The sequence below is a fragment of the Pithys albifrons genome, chromosome 18 (genome assembly GCF_047495875.1).
Source record: "Pithys albifrons albifrons isolate INPA30051 chromosome 18, PitAlb_v1, whole genome shotgun sequence".
In the NCBI taxonomy this organism is placed as follows: domain Eukaryota; kingdom Metazoa; phylum Chordata; class Aves; order Passeriformes; family Thamnophilidae; genus Pithys; species Pithys albifrons.
Genome location: NC_092475.1, coordinates 11,744,130 through 11,765,128, shown reverse-complemented (window position 1 = coordinate 11,765,128; position 20,999 = coordinate 11,744,130). Strand labels below are relative to the sequence as shown.

The 20,999-nt window shown below is 45.2% G+C and overlaps 1 protein-coding gene across 10 annotated transcripts in view; it reads left to right on the top strand.

Annotated features, from left to right (window-relative positions):
- The window catches only part of PTPRT (protein tyrosine phosphatase receptor type T), a 503,103-nt gene that overhangs the window by 460,784 nt on the left and 21,320 nt on the right, over positions 1-20,999 (top strand). For 8 of the 10 annotated variants that reach the window (XM_071573285.1, XM_071573283.1, XM_071573281.1 and 5 more), the window contains one exon: positions 640-8,228. In XM_071573285.1, the coding sequence (XP_071429386.1) occupies positions 640-693 (54 nt within the window). In that variant the 3' untranslated portion in view covers positions 694-8,228. Of the gene's footprint in view, positions 1-639; positions 8,229-20,999 lie in introns of those variants that run through there. The other 2 variants (XR_011699370.1, XR_011699371.1) reach the window with 1 other exon arrangement.

Genomic DNA, 20,999 nt, shown 5'->3' with positions numbered 1-20,999 from the left:
CCTTTGGAAGGGTAAAAAATGTCATGGCTTAATTGAGGGTGAATCAGAATAAATCAGAACATGAAGCCATCAGAATTAAAAATGGTCCTCTTTAGCATGTTCAGTGAGTCCTCCTGCTTCTCTTTGAGGAGAGGGGATGGTTAACACTGTCTCCCTTGCCCAGCTGCCTCCAGGAGGTCAGATCCCAAAGAGCTGGCACCGTGGCTGTGGGGAGGGGTGGGATTTGTCCTCCTGTCCATGCATACAGCCAGGTGTTGGGTGCTGTGACATGCCTTGAAACCAGGGAGGAAGAACAGCCCTAAGCCCAAGCCTTGCTCTCTGCAGCCCAGGAGATTAAACTGTCCTGAATTCAATCATTTCCATCGATCACACCCAGTTTGTGCCTCCAAAGCAACGTGTGCAGTGAGGGCTGGAGGTGAATAATGAATACTGGGGCTGTCTCTGTGAGTGCTTTTCTCTTCCATTGATGATACCATCTCCTAGCAATGCTTGTGCAGGATCACATAGAAAGGCAATCAATGTTTGCCTGGTCCTGCCAGAGGGAATAAGAAAGAGAGAGGAGGTATTTTTGCTTGTAGAACAAGGCTCTGAAGAATTTACCCGTATCCTAATGCCTTTTCTTTCTGTTCTGTCTTTCAGGAACAGTATAAATTTGTATATGAGGTTGCACTGGAATACTTGAGTTCCTTTTAGCCCAGAGGAGGGAGGAGACCCTCGGATGTGCCAGACCCCAATCTCTGGCAGATGCTTCTCCCCTCTCCCACGCTGGAAGGCAGGAACAAGTGTGGGAAGGAAAACCTCTCCTTCCTGGAGCAAGAGACTGAGGTTGCACAGACCTGCTGGAAGGAGGAGACGATGCCTGTGTGTGCTGCTGCCTGCTTTCTATTGGAACATCTACTGCTTCTTAAATAACCTACTGTAAAAATTAGCAAAATGGGAGACAGGTTGAAAGACTGGACTTTCTAATGCCCTCTGACTTCTTCTCTCCTCTTTTGGATTGTATTTTTGCTCTGCTTGCTGCAGAGTGGGGAAGGAATGAAACCCTTAGGAAATTCTCTTTTAAATGTCTCTTTTTAATTTATAATTTTGTTCTCAAATCCCAGTCTTTTAATTTTTTAATTTCATGCAGCAGTCATTTGGGAAAAATGAGATAGCCATAGGGGATACATGAAATGTTTCATTACGGTTTGTCTACCTTATCTGTTTCCTTTTGTTTGTTTTTCCAAATGAAAAGGCCAACACAGAAAAAACAGAAAAATTCTCTTCTCATATGTAGTCTCTTTAAGCATGAAAATAGATGGTGGAGACGAGAAGCTGTTCATGATTCGCTGCCTCCACACAAATGTTTCCTCCCGGGTTCTGCTCCACTGCCAGGGCTGTGCATGAACCAGTTCCATCTCTCTGGTCTGTGTTCTTTGGGTGCTGGTGAAGCGATGCCATTAATGAGTTTCCCAGACACCTGAACCTTAAGGTTAACTATTTGCTGGGGTGCAGTGTGTCTTTGAAAAAAACAGGGTATAAGTAGGTATTACTGCTCATATACTATGTATTACTATTTTTTATTTATTATTTGTATTGCTGTAGAACTTAGGACCCCTAGTCATGCCAGTACCCTGCTGAACTAGGCACTGTGCAAGCAGAGAGCAAAGAAGGTTCCTGCTCAAGAGTTTAAAAGCTGAAGGTTCTTAAAATTGGATTTTGGCAAGATTTCCTCACTGTTTCCAGACCCTACAAGCTTCAAAATGGTATCCCATTGGAGCTGTAGGAAAGGTGATGTACATACACAGAAACCTGTTCTGACACATGTAAAGGGAAGTGTTAGCCCAGCACAGCAACTTCCCTTCTTTTGTTCTCCTCTGCAAAAATGCCTGTGCAACTCTCCTTCTCCTAAACAAACACCAGAAGTGTTTTGCCATGGGTCTGGATCTCACTCTGATTTCTTAGCAGCTAAGAAATTGCTTTTCTGAAAGAGTGTGTTTAAGGAGTTAATCACTAAGGTCTGCAGGGTAATCTTGGAGAAAAAAATAATTGAATGAAGAAGGCCTTGCAATAATTAGTATTTGAATTTAGCCATCTATTTATCTGGAGGGTGCTGGATATGAGGTTGCTATATGTGTAAATTAGATGCTGGGATGTAGGTTGCTTCAAATTCAGACTTGTTGGAAGACAGACTGAAGGCAAGAGTTTAAGGAAGCCCCACTTTCTTACCACCCTGTATTTTCCCACCCTCAGATAAATCCTCAGAGCTGTGCTGGGTGCTCTGTCCTGTCAGTGCCTGGCATAGAGCCACAGGCTCAAGACATTTGGCTGGTTCTGTCTGTGAGTTCCAAAGGCACCTCTGCTTCATGGTCCTTCTTCCTTCAGGAGTCATTCCTTTGCCTTGTCAGTGAGGGATGAAAATGAGGGCTGACCAAAGCAGCCCAGACATGCAGGTGTAGTTTCCATCCCCCAGGAGCTGCACCAGGCTTGGGAAGGGTGCTTGGAACTGCAATAATCCTCTTCCTGACAGGCAAATGGAGTTCACAGGATGCTGAACCTCCTAGCCTGGATTCTTTGTAAGCAGCTTTGGATTCTTGGTTTTAATGTCATGAAGGTCTTAAATGGGCATGAACCACATTGTCCCTGATGCAGCCACTGTGCTGTAAAGTGCTGGTGAGAACTCCCTCACAGGAGCCTCTGTCCTGGTTCTAGTTGATCCTTTCTGTTGCCTGCAAGAAATGAGAGCACCTTTAGTTCCAAATGGAACAGTAGGAGGGTGTCTGGCATCTCCTGGGACAGGCTGCTAATTTGAATTGGTTTTTTTCCTTATGCAACTAAGCAACACAAACCATTCTGGAAAAAAAAATAGAAGGCAAAGCAAAACTATGAGATAAAAATGAGAAGAAAGGCATAATGTTGGTGTTTTCATTACAGGTGGCTGGATGGAACAGTGTAGGTCAGAAGTTGGGAGCTATTAGTAAAGAAGAGGGAATTCAGATCCCAGAATGGGGTTTTTGAGCAACTGCCCACGTAGGAAGAAGCTCCAAGTCAGCAAAGTGTTTGTGACTCTGCTGACTCCAGAAAGCCAGAGGGAATCACTCCCTGTGGATTATATGGAAATAATAATTAGTATTTAGCATTCTGTTAATTGTACATGGAAAGTAGCACAGTGGTAGGTCTGCTTCATGATATAGGGGGGTGAAAGACTGGTATAAGCACTGAGTGTGGGAGCCAGGATAGAAGGAACAGAGAGGTAAAGAAACAGGATAGGATGAGATGTGTAGAAGCCAATTCAGGCTTAACAGTAGCATGAAGGAAAGAGGATTAAAAAAATGAAATTAAGCACACAGGAGGGGTGTGTGCATGGAGAGAAGGAGGTGTGGGATGAGCAGAGCAGAATAGCACTTGCAGTGGAGTTGTTTAAGGTCTTAAGGTAGGTTTGAATGTGTTTAATTGTATGAAAAATGCTGCTAAAGGGTCAGGGGTGCATGTGTCAGGCTGGCCCACAGCAACTCACTGTGTGCTTTTGGCCCTCCAGAAAATACCAAGTGATGTTGGCATAGAGTGCAGGGAGAGATATTAGAGCTGCATTTTACATTTTATAGGAGTTAAATGCAAATGTTGGTTGCCACAGCCCAAGTGTCAGTCCCAGCTTCTTGTGTGGCCACTGCCCTGTGTGTGTCAGCCCCATGTCCAGCCTGCAGCCCATGGGGGAGGATGCTCAGCACACACTGCAGGCTGTGCTGCCAAACTGGCACAGATCCAGGCAGTGATGGGGCTTTGGGGGCACCAGCCAGCTCCAGGCTGTGCTGGCTCAGGGATCTGCCTGCTGTTCCTTCCTGCACAGTGCATATATGCTGAGGGTGAATTAATGAGGAGGGGAATTGCGTGGAAAGAGAAGACAAGCTTGCTTTAAATAACTTTATTACCTTGAGGTTGTTTAAACCCTGGAGAACAGCTCACAGTAATGTGTTTGAAGCGAGATTATGGGTGATGGGTTTGGTTTTGTGGGGGAAAGAGAGATATTATGAGATGAGATAAAGGAGGTTTTCTCACTCCTGGAAGGATTAATAATCAGGGTGAGCTTTTCAGCCTAAGCATCCCCTGCTGTGGATGGAAAGTGATAACGTGCAGGAGAAAAGGTGAATTCCTCAGTGATTGAATTTTAAGCTGGAAAAATATCACATTGCCCATTCAAATAGCCATATGTGATTGGACATAATGAAGATAAACTTATTCTTGTTCCAACATCCTTCAGGGGTGAGGGAGCAGTTTATGATAGCACAGTATTGGTGTAAGGTTTGGTCTGAAACACAAGGAACGAGAAATAGGTAAAGGGTGGGTTGGGGTGACTGTCTCATACAAGGAGCAACTAACTTCTTAAATTATTAAGGGATGTAACTAAAGCAGTGAATTCCAGAGCTATCTAGGCTGGCTGCAGGAGAAGGAAGACTGTGGGTTTTCTATATGATATACCAAAACCCCTAAAAGATGCAGCAGATCTTAACAATCCTTTTTAATTTGATGTTTGTTTAGTGATGGGTTTTGGGTCTGTATCTTTTCTTAATTAGTATCTCTGTGGGACCTATACTGGCTCTTTTTGGTTTGGGTTGTTTTTTCCCTTCTTCAGAGGTAAGGTAAAAGGTGTTTGAACTCCTGTAAATAGACTTGAGGTACTTGTTTGTTAATGTAAAGGAGAGCCCATGTGAGGGAGTGCAGTGTCCACAGGGAGGTAACTGAAGCAGGACCTCTGAGAGCAAGAAAACCAGTGGGCATTTGGTGGGTTGTGTGTATTTGCAGATGGAAATAACTTGTGTTCTCTGAGCAGGGAGGTTTCTGGGCTGTGGTTAGCAGGGAGCCTTTTCATTTGTGATTTAAATTCTTCAGCAAGGTTGCACAGAGTTATGTCTGCCTTTGCCATGCACTGGTGGGTCCCCCTTAATTTACACACATTTTAGCCAGTTTTGTGAGTTCATTTTGGTCCAGAAGCAACAAGGAACTTACTAACACTGACATGTTTTTACATGCACTGAAAAAGTGTGACTTCTGGGGCCTTTACCCCCAAGACAACCTGAAGTTTCTCTCCCTGTCCACCAGCACACACATCTGATGTCCAGATAATTCCAAAAAGGCAGACAGAGATTTTTGGAGGTGCCTGTGATGTCTGATCAGTCTGGTCCATGTAACTCCACAGGGCAGAGGAGGGAATCCCAAAGAACAGCTGTTCCCTACAGCAGCAGGTATTGGTATGTCAGTAGTTTCCAACCTTTTATTCTGCAGCTGTAAACACCCTGAGGAAAAAAAGGTCCAATGGCAACATACACCCCACAGTAGTAGATGGGGTGCAGATGCTGGACTGGTTTTTCTACGTGCTTTTCACAAGCCCTTTAGCAGGAGTTTGTGGGATTTCCCTTGGGAATCTCAAGCCAGGGATTAACACTCTTGGAGTGCTGTAGAGTCAGAGAAGGGGGAGAGGCTCCTGCAGCAGGTGGTTCAGAAGACATTTAAATCAGTTGCCATCTGGGACAGAAGGAAAGGAGAAGAAATCTCCTTTGGGAGCAACCAAAGTTTGGAGGAGAAGGCAGATTAAATGGGTCCTGAAACAGGTAGGAAGTTTGCATCTCACCCTCTCTCTCTTTCTTGCACAGCTGCTCTTTATCTTTCTTACTCTTCTGAGTTCCTGCCAAGATCATAAAATCCAGGTAATGCCACATTCCGTGCTGTGGAGATGGAGCACTCAGAGTGTGACAGAGGGAATAAATCCTGAGGGACAAAGATAAAAGGAGATTCACTTGAGAGAGGAATCTTCAAATACGAGGGGCCTCTGCCTGTCACACTTGCAGGATTTTTAGTAAGTCGTCACAGAGCAGTGCCCAGTCCTGACACGGTGCTGGATGTGCAATGTGGTGGGAAAGTTCCACTTGGAAAACTTCATTGTCCTGTAATAAATGTGAACAGTCCACTCCATTACACAGGTAGCACAGTTAATTTTTGTGATCCCTCCAGCCTGTGCAGGGGCATCTCAAGAACTTGGAGTGAAACTGCTGTATTTTCATTTGAGGGTCTTTCATTTGTCTTCAGTGTGCAAAAGTCAGTCAGCCCCAATTTTTTAGGAAAATAAAGGGGCCATGTGGCAGAAGTTATTCAGCACAAGCACTGCCTTTGGGCTAAAAATTCCATATAGCTGCTGTGTGAGGGAGAACAAACTAGTGCAGCTTCTCTGTCCAGACATCTACTGGAGCAGAAATGGGGAGAGCCAGGTAATTAAAGTCAGAGAGACAGACATGAGTAATAAGGATTCTGGAAACCCTCCTGTGCTCCTGTTTATTTAGATTGCAGTCTTCTATAGCCATACATACATAATATACAATTTAAATGCAAGTGCTCTTTCTTTCCCTGTTCCCAAAAATATCTACAGCTCTTCTTTCCTCGAGGGTGAGCCAACAGCATAGCAAGCAAAGCCCAATTTCTGCAGTTTTGGCAAGGACCACTAGGAAAATCCATCATGTATTATCTGTTCATTGACTTGGAAAAGGTATCAATCATCTCCCTCATATACATACTTGAAGAATGTACAATTTGCTCAAACTGTCAAGCAGAATCATATGTTTTCATGCACCAAGACCAAATCCTGGTGGTACAGAGTGTGATGGAAAGAAAAAAAAAATAGAAAAACTTGCTGACTTCCAGTGACCTCAAGTCTATAATATCTATTTGCTGTGTTAAAATATTTTAAAAGTTTCTCTTGTAAAAAATAAACGGAGAATACCCTGCAGTTTGATGTTGGACTAGCAGAATTGTGAAAACCTGGCAGCTTTTTCAGTTTGTAAAAACCTGAGAGATCTAAATTAGTCTTTCCATCTTCTTCCCAGTGCATGCAGCAGATTTTTCACCACTCTTGTGTTTTCAACCTGAGCCTTAAAAAACAAACTAATGCAGCAGACTGAATGCCAGATGCTGGTGTTCCTACAGTGTTTCCTGGGGGGAAGAAAATAACAGTAACAAAAAAAAAAATTGGAAAAGAACAAACTGTGATGTTTTTCTTGGAACTCAGTTCAGCATGAGCTGTTTCTAAGGAGTATAAACATAAGCAAGTCCATGTCACTCTGTCTGGAGGAAGGATGGGCTTGTTGCAAGGTGAAAGTTTGCTGCTGATGTCCCTTTGGGACCAGTCCTGATATTTCCTATCTAGGTACCCAGCAGTGCAGTGGTTACTTTGGTGAGGGCACTTGTCACAGAAGGAGTGTTCCAGTGGAGACCTCTCACCCTGAGACGCTGATCTTTGTGAGTCTGTGTGAGGTACCTCGAGCTTGGTGCACTGTGGAGACTGAGTTCCTTGTGTGAGTACATCATCTTTCAATGGGCATCTCCAGGAAATCTTATTGGTGCAAAATTATGGAGAGGAGTGCATTTTGGGGGGTGGAAGTGGGGATGGGGTCAGCAGCTCTCCTGAATTTAGGTACTCTTCTAACCAGAGTTCCCAGGACAAAGGCTGGTCAGTTCTTCACATTGCTGACAGTCGAACCAGACTTTGTGTACCTGGAGCAGAACTGGAATTGCTCCCTCATCACCCCTCCAGGCCCTTCTTGCATTGCCAGCATTTACACTCTGTACTTCTATGCCAAAATTTGAGCTGCATCCCCAACACATCCTTTAACCCACCCTAACCACAGTGACAACGTTTGCTCCCCTGTTGATTTCATCTCCTCCCTCCCCACCCCAACCCTGTTGCAATCAAACTGTACCAGCATCACTTGTTGCCAGACTTGCCACCACTTCCCACAGCCGTGCTGTGGGTGCCCCTGGCTCAGCAGTGTCCCATTCCAGCCCCTGGATGTGTTGTGCCAGCAGGGAGGAGTGCTGCATGAGAGCATCTCTGCTGTTGGATGCCACCCCATGTCCCCATTTTGGCCTTGCTGGGTTACTGGTGGGACTCACTTGTACAGTTTGGATGTTTGATAGATAAAGCACGTATGAAAAAAGGAAAAAAATATAAATACAAAACTCTCAACACTGTGCATTCAGTGTCTTTTCTTTCTAGCTTAAAAGAAGGAAGGTAAATAATGTCAAGTCAATGAATATCAGATATATTTTTTGACTGTACATTACAGTGAAGTGTAATCTTTTTTTTACAACTGCGAGTCCATCTTATTTATTCTTGTAAATGTTCCCAGACAATGTTTGTAATATGGGCTGTGTTGCAAATCCATAAAATAAATCTGTGATCTGAGATTAATGTTTTACTAAGAGACTCTTGTACTTGTGCCTTTTCTTTGAACTCAGAAGAGACAGGGCAGTGTGAGAGGTGCTGCCAGAAATGATGGGGTGATTGCAGGACCAAAAATAAGCTCAGCATCTTGTCACAGTGATGGGCTTTGCATCGTGGTTGGCATTCAGGAGGAGATGAAGAGCAGCAAAGAGAATTCATCAGGCACTTCAGTCTGGCTGCAGGTTTTCAGTCAGTCCTCTCAGAAAGCAGTGGATGTGAGCTTAGTTTTGAAAATTACAGTCTTAGCAGCATGGGTTAGAGCAAGGCTTATTTTTGCAGCTTTTTCTTTCTAGCAGGTATTGCTGTATTGCTTCCTTGGTATTCAGTGCTGAATGATGATCACTAATATGTTACTGAGATTTGCCTGGTGTTTTCTGTGGGTGAACTCTGCTGGCTCAGCTGGGGTAGAGTTATTTACTTCCCAGTGGCTGCTATGGGGGTGTGTTTGGGGTTAGTGCTGAACACAGGGCTGGTCATACAGATGGTTTTGTTATTGCTGGGCAGGGCTTACACAGGGTCAAGGCCCTTTCTGTCCTTCCATGGCCCCTGGGGAGGGCTGGGAGTGGGTGGGAGGTTGGGAGGGGACACAGCCAGGACAGGGGACCCCCAAACTGACCAAAGGGATATTCCAGACCATGTGACATCACACTCAGTACACAAGGTGGGGGAAGAAGGGGATGTTCAGGTGTTTGTCTTCCCAAGTCACCACTGAGTGTGATGAGTCTCTGCTCTCCTGGGGATGGCTGAACACCTGCCTGCCCATGGGAAGTAGGGGATGAATTCCTTCTTTTGCTTTGCTTTAGGCACAACTTTCCCTTTAAACTGTATCTCAACCCACAAGTTTAACACCTTTTGCCCTTCTGCTTCCCTCTGGGATCCCACTGGGAGGAGGGAGCAAGTGGCTGTGAGGGGCTGGGCTGCTTGGGGTTAAACCACAACATGGACAAAGAGAGGGTTGTGCAGATGTTGCTTGATTCCAAACCTAAACAGAGGACAAGAGTGTCAGTGGCCAGTGTTCTCACACATTTCCCAGCAGACTCCCATCTTCTGGTCTTCTGCAGTTGTTCATTAACCGGCACCCAAGGTCTGGCCCTTTCAGTCAGTGCAAAGTAGGAGACTGTAGGCAAGAAAGTAGATGAGGCTCCCGTGCTCTGCAGACCACTTTGTTTCCAGAATATAAGCCAGGAGTGCATCAACATTCACAGCTTGGTGTGCAAAACCAGGGGTGTCCACTCACAGTCCACTTGTACAACCCAGGCATTGTTCATTAGCCTTATTTAAAAAAAAAGCAGCAAAAGAAGGCACCTTAACAAGGATGATGACATAGCTCCTCTTTTTCTTAAAGGAGTTGGACTTGACAATCCTTGTGGGTCCCTTCCAGCTGAGGATATTCCATGATGAAAGCTTAGAAGACCTACCTTGAAAGCATAATTTACTTCCTTTCTGTACGTATCCATTATTTTCTTTAGAAAATACTTTCTTTTAGTTCTCCCTTGCTAAGGACAAGGCTCTGTTACTGCTGTGGGTATCACTGTTTGGCTCAGATACAGGTGGGGGTTTTTATTGGCTTAACGAAACAAATTCCACATTCTAACTGTTGTGAACATTCAGATACAACAACTGTTTCTTCAAAGGTTTCTTTATAATGAGGTTAGACTGTATGGAACACCCTTGAGTTGCAGAACTATTGTTGTGCCAGAGAATCAGAAGAAGTTGATAGCAAAAAAAACCTCACTGCAGTGTCAGATTGAGAGAAAATTTTACCCACAGAGTCCCAACTGTGTAACAGAGACAGTTGTGTGTTCATAGTGATTAATTACAGTTCAGCTTGGCTCCTCATCCAGATCTATCCAAAATATTTTGCTGACACTAGATATTAACAACAGGTTGCATTTTGGGAAGGTAAACAACAGAGACAGCTCTGCCATATTCCAGATGGTCTTATAAAGATCCACATTGAAGTGCCAGCACTGAGAAACAGCCACAAATTCACCTTTCTGCCCCCTCATCTGCCCAGCACGGGGCAGTGATGGGATAAAGCTGCTGGGGGAAGACAGATGGAGAAGGCTGAACCCCACTGGGGTTCAAAGTGTCCACACCCTGTTCAGTGGCTGTCCTGTGCTGAGGTGTGAATCCAGCAGGCATTTTGTCCACATCAGTTGTTGCCTCCAACATCAGCAGCTGCTTTTCCATCCTTCCCCATGATAACCAGGATCCTCTTACTGATGCTGCTGCAAGGTCTGTCAGCTTTGACAAACACTTTGCCTGAGCTGAAGCTCTTTGTCTGGCAAGCTGAACCTTTAAATATCACATCCCACTCTGAGCTGTTGTTGTACAGCAGAGTCCAGAACTGGGACTTACTCAGGCTTGGTTTTCTACAGGATAATTAGAATTACGTAATTGTTGAGATTGGAAAAGACCTTTGAGTCCAACCATTCCCCCAGCACTGCCAAGGTTACCACTAACCCTGTCCCCAGGTATTACATCTTTTAAACCTCTCTGAGGATGGGAACTCCACCACTGTCCTGGGCAGCCTGTCCCAAGGCTTGGCAACCCTTTCCATGACAGGAATTTCCCAAATTTCCAATATAAAGCTCCCCTGCCATAACTTGGGGCCATTTCCCCTTGTCCTATCACTTTGTCACATGGGAAAAGAGACAGAATTGTCCAGCTCTAGAGAGGGAACACAGAGAATGATGCTGATGGTGAGAAAAGGCCTCTGCAGAGGGGGAGTCTGCCTTGGATAAAGCACTCTGAGGCACAGGGGTTGGATTGTCCCTTGACTGTGCCTGTTTTGCTCCACTGTTTGAGTTATGTAGGTGACCAACACTGACTTGGGCAACTAACTTTGAGATGGCTGCACTTCCATGAGATGTGCTCCCCCATTAATATCCACCTGCAAGCAAACGAGCCATGACATCAATGAAGTGGCATAAAGGGAGAAGGAACAGATTTAATGCTTCTTGCCTATGCCTGGAAATTCTTCTGAGCCATCAAGCTCGGCTATTTCAAGATCTCTCCTTCTTTTCATGGGTTTTACATTTAAGAAACAATTGAAGAGTATCTTTTTTTTTAAAAATGCTGTTCTGTGTTAATTTTACTTCTGTACACTGAGGTGCAACTTTAATTTACAGGACCTAAACCAAATAAAAAGACTTGTAGTGTTTTCTTGAAATGACCTTGTTTTCTGGTGAGTTATTTCTGTGTCTGTCTGGGAGTGTGTAATATTTCTTAGTAAGAGTGTTTTTATAAATGGCTTGTAAAGGTTTATCCATAAAGTGTTTATATATTGTGAATCAGTAGCTACAGAGCATTTATGTTACAGGTCAATGGGGTGACTTAAAAGTCTGTAACATTTACTGATGTGTTTATAAACACCAATAATGTACTCTTTATGCCAAAGCCAATAGAATATTTAGTACTCCTTTATTAGTACACTGTAAATGATAGACTGTTAAGATCAACCATAACCTGATGGAATTTTCAGCAATGTGGTGAAATAGCTTTTTTATTGCATATATAAATGGTTCTTTCTAAAACAACTGTGAGAGACAGCCTGGATTGCTTAGAAAAATCTGTGAAATAGGTACAGCCTTATTCTGGAGATGGATAAGCCCAACAATAGTTTTCCACCTCTCAGTAGGCTCAAATGAAGGATGAATGTGAACCTTGGTCCATGTAGGATCAAGAGATTAACAATCCCTTTATTTGAAATTTCCAGAAGTGTTCCTGGGAACACCATTTCCCTTCTGTTTCATGCCTGACTATGCTGAGAAAGAAGGAGAAGCCACCAGGTATTGCCTGAGTCTGTCATGTAGGAAACTGAGCTCAGCTTTGAGCTCCACCATGGACTTACCATGGGCTGCAGGGATAATTGTGTTGATAGACTGGTGAGTTTGTAATGGCCTTTCCTGGTCCAGTGCCTGAGCCTGGGATATCACAAGTGGGAAATCCATCTAGGTGGACCTTTTTTTCAGGTAATGTGCTTGAACTGGCTCAGAATTTTCCATCCACAGGGTCCATGTAGGGCTTCTGACCCCACAGCAGAGCATGTCATGAGCACAGACAGCAAGAATCTCCACTGAGGGTGGAGACAACTTGGTTCTGTGCATTGATCTTGCAGATGAAGCTGTTTGATCAGCAAAGCAAGGAAGCAATTCTGTGTCTGTGTGTGTGTGTGTGTGTGCACTTGCTGTGTCTTCTGACCAACCTGGTCTAGTGGAAGGTGTCCCTGCTCATTGCAGGGGGGTTGGATTAAAAGACCTTCAAAGGTCACTTCCAACTCAACGCTATTCTCTGATTTTTGTGATTCTGTCACCTCTTCCTCCTCCTCAAAGCTGAGCACAAACACACCTCTAAAACAAGGGTGACTGGAAGGCTTTATTGGTGGTGTTTATACAACCTGGAGTGCTGACAATGAGAGAATGGCTTGTCTAGGAAAGTGCTGGTGATGTGCAAAGATCCAAAATTATTGTTTATTCTGGTGCTATAGGAACTATCTCCCAAAGAAAAATAGGCTTTGACAAAGGCAGTAACGAGCCAGCCCAGTTCTCTGTGTCTGTGTGTACACAGAGTTGAATTATAATTGCACCACGTGGCTCAGTGGGCACATTCACCACTTGTAAGCAGCCAGTTCCCAGCTCATTTTGCAATAAGAGCCACCACAACATGGGATTCTGGTTCCTGTGTCAGTTGGGATAGGAAGGATTAGCTGTGGCTTGAGACAAAATTAATATCAGAATCCCAAATAAGCACTTGGGTTGTTTTATTTCTACTCTGGATCTTAATGAAATTGCTTGTTTTGCCAAGGTTGTAGAAATTATGTCAGTCTTTACAGGTTTGGGTTTTGCTTATTCCATACCAACGGTAACACTCTTTCCATTGCTGCAGACAGAAACTTTGGTGAAGAAACATGCAGGAGAAAGGTTGGTTTGGTGTCTGGGGAGGGATTTATTGCCTCCAGTCATGCCAGTCCTCCACACCTCCTTTAACCCATCTTCTCCACAACACTGAGACCTGTTGCTTACTCTTGTGTTGCTCAGAGCTGGTGAAGAAAGAATGAAGTGTTTTAGTAATAAAGTCTAGAGCCTGCAAGCATTTTGTAATGAATGGGACCTGTTATGTGTGTTCATTGCTTGCTGTGTTACTGCTCTATGACCCTTTTATTTGAATATGGCTCACTCCAGGTTTCACTGCCTAAAAATCCCATTGTTCTACCAGGTTTTGAAAAAAAACCCAACCCTCTAAAATTGGGTCAGGACTGAAGTGTGAATCTGGGGCTTGGCCCAAGCTCAGGGATGGAAATGAGAAGCAAGAGGGTCTGTGGAGGGCTGTCCCCCTGCTCAGCTCCCTGCACACCTCTCAGACAAGCTGCAGCCTCTTGCCATCCTCTCACCCTCGAACACTCTGCAGGTCCAAGGCAAACAGTCCCTTTTCCCCAGCCTCACATCCCACTTTAAACAGACTGGCTGCAAAAGCGTTCACTGTGCCATGAGAAAGTATTAAGCCAAAACTCAATTTGGGCTGTAAACATGCAAATAATTCTCTTTGACAAACTCCTGCTGCTGCTGCTGCTGCTGCTGCTTACATGAATCAGCTTTGCAAGTGTGGAGACTAATTTGTGCAAATTGCAGCTTGGAAATGATAGGCCCAGGCTAAAAAGACAGACTTAACACTGCAGAAATCTGAAACAGATAGTGGCTTGTTGGAAGAGAACAGCTCTCTGTTGTTTTACCAGTTTGGGGCTGAAAGTGCATTGAATAATATCCGAGGTGTGTCTGCACTGGGCTGTGGGAAGCACTACCCTTTCTTCAACGTTCCTACCAGTTCTTTTTTGTCTGCTGCTTTTCAAGAGATTTTCCAGCTGTGGACCCCGTGTGAAAGTGCAGGAGCAGTGGCAAGCCTTGGCAGGCAGGGGCCACAGGGAGATCAGAGAGGAATGTTTATTCCTGGGAATCAGAGGGGATTTTTAGGGAGATAACTCCATCACTTCAGGATGTAATTATTGGCAATTTTCTCGCTCTTTCACAGACTTATGGGAAAAGGAGAGACTTGGAAGTTATCAGTCCCAAAGCCAGCTCTGAGGAGCTGATAAGAACACGCTGTACCCTTTGAACCTGAGGGGCAACCTTAAAAAAAATAGTATTGCAGAAGGATTTAACCTTTTTGGTAAATGCAGTGGAGAGATGAAAATGAAATGTTTTCCTGACATGTTCCATTCAGTTTGAAATTACCTAAGACCTGAAATCACTTTCTGTTGCTTTCCCTTTACCTGTTTGGTGGCCCTCCTTGGAAAGCAATTTCCTTTGGCCGTTATATCCCTGTGTGAAGGTGCCCACCTGGTCAGGTAATGGCTTGGCTCTGGATGCTGCCCTTGGGAGAGGGAGGCTTGTGGGCATTTGAGACAGTCAAAGGCATTGGGCTTAAATATCAGTTTGATCTCACTGGCATGTGCACCTTCCACTTTGGGACAATCCGGGTTTATTTTTGCTTACAAGCTGAACTTGTGTCAGGAAAAATATCTTTATGTCCTATGTATACATGTATATAACATACACATACAGCTTGTAAACACCACATATATACAGAATTATAGAAAGGATTGGGCTGGAAAAGACATCCGAGATCATCAAGTCCAACCCTGGGTCCAACTCCAGTCCCTTTACCAGATCATGCCACTCAGTGCCACGGCCAAGCTCAGTTGAAAAACCTCCAGGGATGGGGAATCCACCCCCTCTCTGGGCAGCCCATTCCAATCCCTGAGCACTCTCTCTGCAAAGAATTTCTTTCTCATCTCCAACTTCAATTTCCCCTGGCAGAGCTTGAGCCCATCGTGCCCCCTTGTCCTATTGCTGAGTGCCTGGGAGAAGAGACCAACCCCCACCTGGCCAGAACTTCCCTTCAGGCAGTTCCAGACAGTGCTGAGGTCACCTCTGAGCCTCCTCTTCTCCAGGCTAAACACCCCCAGCTCCCTCAGCCTCTCCCCACAGCACTTGTGCTCCAGTCCCTTCTCCAGCCTCGTTGCTCTTCTCTGGCCCCGCTCCAGCCCCTCAATCTCTTGCCTCAACTGAGGGGCCCAGAACTGAACACAACACTCCAGGTGTGGCCTCCCCAAGGCAGAGTCCAGGGGAAGGGTCACTGCCCTGGGCCTGCTGGCCACGCTAGTTTGGATCCAGGCCAGGATCCCATTGGCCTTCTTGGCCACCTGGGCACACTGGTGGCTCCTGTTGAGCTTCCTGTCCCTCAGTCCCCCCAGGTCCCTCTGCCTGGCTGCTCTCCAGCCACTCTGTGCCCAGCCTGGAGCGCTGCAGGGGTTGGGGTGGCCAAAGGGCAGGACCTGCACTTGGCCTTGTTGAACTTCATCCCATTGGAATCAGCCCATCTCTCCAGTCTATCCAGATCCATCTGTCTGTGTAAATAACTGTTATGCTGCTTACAGCTTAACAAACATCCAGCTTAGTATATAGCATAACATATATACAAACACACACTTGCAAACTCTGTTTACACACATACATGTGTCCTTATGTTACCAACAGCATAATATAAATATGCAATTTGTTATAAAACATAAAAATATATATAATTTTAAAACTATTTGCATATATATACATATACACATATATACATATATACATATATATACATATACATATATATACATACACATACACACACACACACACACACATATAAATAAAATATTTTTATGCTGGTTCATGTGGAGCTATCTAGCAAGCCTGATGTTGTCTTGGAAAGGTGCTCACCAGGCAGGATGCTCACTGGAGTGATACCTGGTGGAAGGAAGGTGTGTGTGGAGGTTCCTTCATCACGGCAAAGGCCATATTGTGCTCACTTGGGAATTTTCTCCCAAACCTTCCTAAACTTTGTTGTATGCCTTGAGTGTGGCTGCTGTTTCCCTTACAATATCTACATTCCTGACCCACAAGGCTGAATCCTTATGTGCCAATATCTTGTAATCACAATGTCATACACAAATGGAAGGCTGAAGTATCCTGGACACCTTAATAATATTAAAAATAAGCATAAAACCAGGACTCAACCCCCCAGATAGTTCAGGATCAGGGGGGTGGATTAACCCAAGTGTACTGTGGCTGTGAGGACACCTCTAATGAGCTGACAATGACTGAGTTTTTCTTAAAATCTCACATCTCAGTTGATGGTGGAAAATTATAGAGGCCTAACCCCTTTTTCTAGTTCTGCCCTACCCATTCCAAGCACTTCCCTCAAGCTGCAAGTCAGGACTTTAATTTACACGACTCCTTTTGGAGGAGTATTTGTGCTCTGGGAGGGGACTGTGTTTGTGCCTCAGCGTGGCAGGAACTGCGTGCTGAGCAGCAGAGGAGGCTCCTGGGTGGTAAACAGAGAATTTGAATTTCTGAAAGCTCTCTTCAACCTGTTCAAATCTCTGCACTGTGTAGATAAGGCCACGCTGTTGTATGAGCTGACACAGTCGGAACAAACTTGTGGCGTATGCGCAGCAGTTACAGCATTGGAATTGTAAAGCACCTTTTTTCCTGTTTGGTTTGCTGTTTTTTTTTTTTTTTAATCAAGGTAGCAGCAAGTTTGAAAGGATGATTTGTTTTGTATGTTCACTGCTACAAACAGAAAAAAAAAATCAAGAGGGTTTGGAAAGGAGGTGAGGAATCTGAGCAAACACCAAGAGTGTGATCTAATTAATCTTGTTGCCTCAAATGTCATCACTATTTTACCTCAAATACCTTTTAGTCTCAGGATATCACAGACGTCAGTGGTCTTTAAAAGAGAAAATAAAACCACAGAAACTCTTCTCTGATGAAATCCTTCCTTCAAGAGAGTAAAATCTGTGCCTAAACTGATTTTTGTCTTTATCTTGGTGATAAAAATGTACAGTAAGATGGAAGCAAAGTGGATTTTGTTTTCTGCTTAGTGGCTTGTTTGGGTTGGTACAAGCAGGTGACACCAAAGCTCTGCTTCTGCCAAAGCTCAGCACCCTTTAGGATAAAGGGCTTGTTTTCTTTGCCTCCACAGCCACATGGGAGTCCAAAACACCTAAAAACTTTAGAGTCTGATTTACACCCAGTGAACATCAGCATATTTCAAAATCGTGAGCCCTTCAGGTCTGAAACATGCACAAAGCAAACACTACTGAGTCTTGGAAGGTTGAGTTGGGTGTCACTCAGCAAAACACCTCTCAGCAAACTCCACTCTCCATCTGTCTGGTTTCCTCCTTCCCTGCCCGCTCTGAGACAGCCTAATTGCAAAGCTCTTGGTTGTGTTTGAAGTGCTGCCTTTAAAATCCGAGTGCTACGCTCTGGCCCTCATTATAATAATGCTGCAGGGGGGAAAAAATGTATTAATGTACTTTTTGATTGCAAAGGTACTAATTTCATCTGAAACTCAGGTGTAGCCAAGTTGCTTTAGAAATTTATGAGTTGGAATCGTCTGTTTTGATGTTACAAAACCCACTTGAAAGGGAAAGGAAAGAGCTGTGTGTATAAGGTCAAGTGCATTGCTCTGTGGTTGTGTTCTCAAAGCAAAATACTGGGATGTTCCCAGAAAGTGGAGAGTGCAGGGCAGGACCTGGAAATGCTGTAAAATGGAGGGAATCAGAGGAAGAGAGTGAAGGCACTCAGAGCAATTTTTAAAAAATGTGGGCACATAGAATTGTACAGAAAACCTCCTTTCTGTTGTGTTCAGATCTGCTGCCCATGGCAAGGCAAACTCTTCCACTACTACTTGCTCCTTAAAAAGTGGCCACAGCCCAAGGGGAAAGGACCAAGGGAGACCACTGGGCTCTCATAGAATCATAGAATGGATTGGGCTGGAAAAGACCTCCGAGATCATCAAGTCCAAGCCTTGGGCCAACTCCAGGCCCTTTACCAGATCATGGCACTCAGTGCCACGGCCAAGCTCAGTTTAAAAACCTCCAGGGATGGGGAATCCACCCCCTCTCTGGGCAGCCCATTCCAATGCCTGAGCACTCTCTCTGCAAAGAATTTTTTTCTGCTCTCCAACTTCAATTTCCCCTGCCAGAGTTTGAGCCCATCGTGCCCCTTTGTCCTATTGCTGAGTGCCTGGGAGAAGAGACCAACCCCCACCTGGCCAGAACTTCCCTTCAGGCAGTTCCAGACAGTGCTGAGGTCACCTCTGAGCCTCCTCTTCTCCAGGCTAAACACCCCCAGCTCCCTCAGCCTCTCCCCACGGCACTTGTGCTCCAGTCCCTTCTCCAGCCTCGTTGCTCTTCTCTGGCTCCGCTCCAGCCCCTCAATCTCTTTCCTGATCTCTCCTGTGTGTGTGTCAGAGCTGATGATGACACTGCAGGGGTGGAGCATCCCTTCAGGGGGACATCAAATAGGAGCAGGTTTATTCATCCCTGGATGCTTTAAAACACAAATATGCACTGTCTCATTAGCAGGAGATGGCACGAAGGCCACTTCAGAGCTCCAGAGTTTCTCAGCCCACCCTTGGTCCTGGTGCTGTCCCCAGGGATTGCTCTGTGGGTGTCACCAAACCCATCAGTGAGGGGTGACCCTCCCACCTCTGGCCCTGAACTCAGGGGAGTCCCTGAGCTGAGCAGAGGAGAGAAGGTGCCAGTGGCTGCTGCTGTCACATGACTAAGACATCAGCAGAGAGGGATGTTAAAATGAACTAATGAGCATTGTTAACAACAACAGAACTGCTGCCTCCAGGCCACGTTTTGCCAGCTTCAGTTTCCTCTCTTTCAGCTCAATATACCGATTAAACTACGACCAAAACAGAAAATGTTACAGCAGTATTTTTAAAGAACACAAACAAGAGCTTTCTAGAAATGCAGCCATTCCCCTTTGTACAGAAGGAAGGAACATTTTGGCTTCCTCCATGAGCTGCAGTTGCCAAGAGGTGTTCCGTGACTGTCCCAGCTTTGTGATCCCCACAGCACTTCTGTCTCCCAAAAGACAATCCTCCTGCTATTGTCTGCCAGTGTCTTTTTTCTGCATACAATTCTAAAACAGCTGGAAACAGGAACATTTGTTGGCTTTAAACCTTGCAGGATGACAGCTCAATGACTTCCAGCACCAATGATCAGGGGAGGAATTGATTCTACCAGGGAATATGAGGTCCCACATCCCCAGGTGAAGGATTCTGCTGAGCCTTGTCTAGAGTTCTCCATTTTCTCCTGGTATTAATTTTGATTAGCACTGTTGAGACTCTGCACTAACTTGTTTTTCCTTTCTCTCTTATTGCTCTAACCCTGTCCTGAAAACCAAAGGGCTCTCAGGAAGAACATCCCATTGGGCTGTTGTGTTGAACAGCCTCTGTATCCAGACAATAACGATGGGAACTGTTGCATTATATGGAATTGGTGGGCAAGCAAGAAGGATTTTTCAGCACAATTCATTGCTCTATTTCTAAAATCATGTCCCCCATTTCAAATACTGGTGTTTGGTGGTGTTGATGTGTGTGTGTTGGAAAGGGAAAATACTCATAAAATTCAAACAAGGTTTTCCAGCTTTCCCTTTACTGAAAGCTCAGGCTGTTTTCCTTCTATTAACTCTCCTGAAAGTCTATAGCTGCCTATTACCTTGGACTGCAATGGCTTCAATGGAATTTTATCAACCTTTGGCCCTGTCACTATAAAACCCTTCCATGTTTTTGCCAAATCTCCCTCAGAAAGATTACTTTTGCTTTGAAGATGCCAATAAAGGAAATTGCTTTCACAAAGAATGAGGTAGGAAGACAACCCTAGACCCTTCATTTGGATTTCCTCCAAGCTTAAATTTATTGGAACAGAAGAGCAATCCCAAATAAATTATAAAATGCACCATGGTCCAAGCAGTGAGGTCTCTCTGGGCAGTGCTTGGTTGTGTTTCAGTGCCTCCTGCCCCTTCAGCTTTTGAGTAAAAGCTTCAAAGAAAACTAAAAATGAAACCCCACCCAAGCAGCCAAGGCACAAAGCACTTGGCACAGGAGTGCAGCTGGCCCCGGGGAGGGTACAAGCCAACCCACCACATGGCACAGCCTCCATCCCGCAGGGATGAGAAACCCCAGATGGTGAGGAGCAGCCCTGGATCCTGGCCCTGTGTGCAGGTGGCCCTGTGCCACTTTCTGCCATCACAGGAAGGAGGTTTCATTTGTTTTTTCTTTAGCTGGGAGGGAGTTCTTGCTATTTTTTTCTCCAACCCAAATCCCTCTGGACAATCCTGAGAGCAGCACATGCTGCTGGACCAGCTGGATGGTGCTGCATCATGGCACAAACCTGGGGAGATGAGGCAGAGAAGGTGCTGTTGTCTTTATCCACAGAGCCAGGCTGGAGTCTGGATTAAACAGAGAAAGGAACAGGCTTAAAAAGTTAGACAGAGTTCTATTCTTATCCCAGCCAAGCTCAAAGTGAGGCTGTGCAAAGGAGTGCACGTTCCCTTGTTCCTGCCCACATTTCCTCGATGGAGCTTGGACTGGCACCAGGAGCTCCAGGGGAGGTGAGAACTGACACAGAAGCTGCACATGGAGGCTCCTCCTGCTGCTCCCAGTTCTGCCAAGATTTTGGAGCCCTTCAGAGAGTGCTTTACATCAGACAGGCAGGTGACAACGTGTGAGTACATCTGTCAGGGAAGGGGAGGGGGAAGGGGAAGGGGAAGGGAAAGGGAAAGGGAAAGGGAAAGGGAAAGGGGAAGGGGAAGGGGAAGGGGAAGGGGAAGGGGAAGGGGAAGGGAAAGGGAAAGGGAAAGGGAAAGGGAAAGGGAAAGGGAAAGGGAAAGGGAAAGGGAAAGGG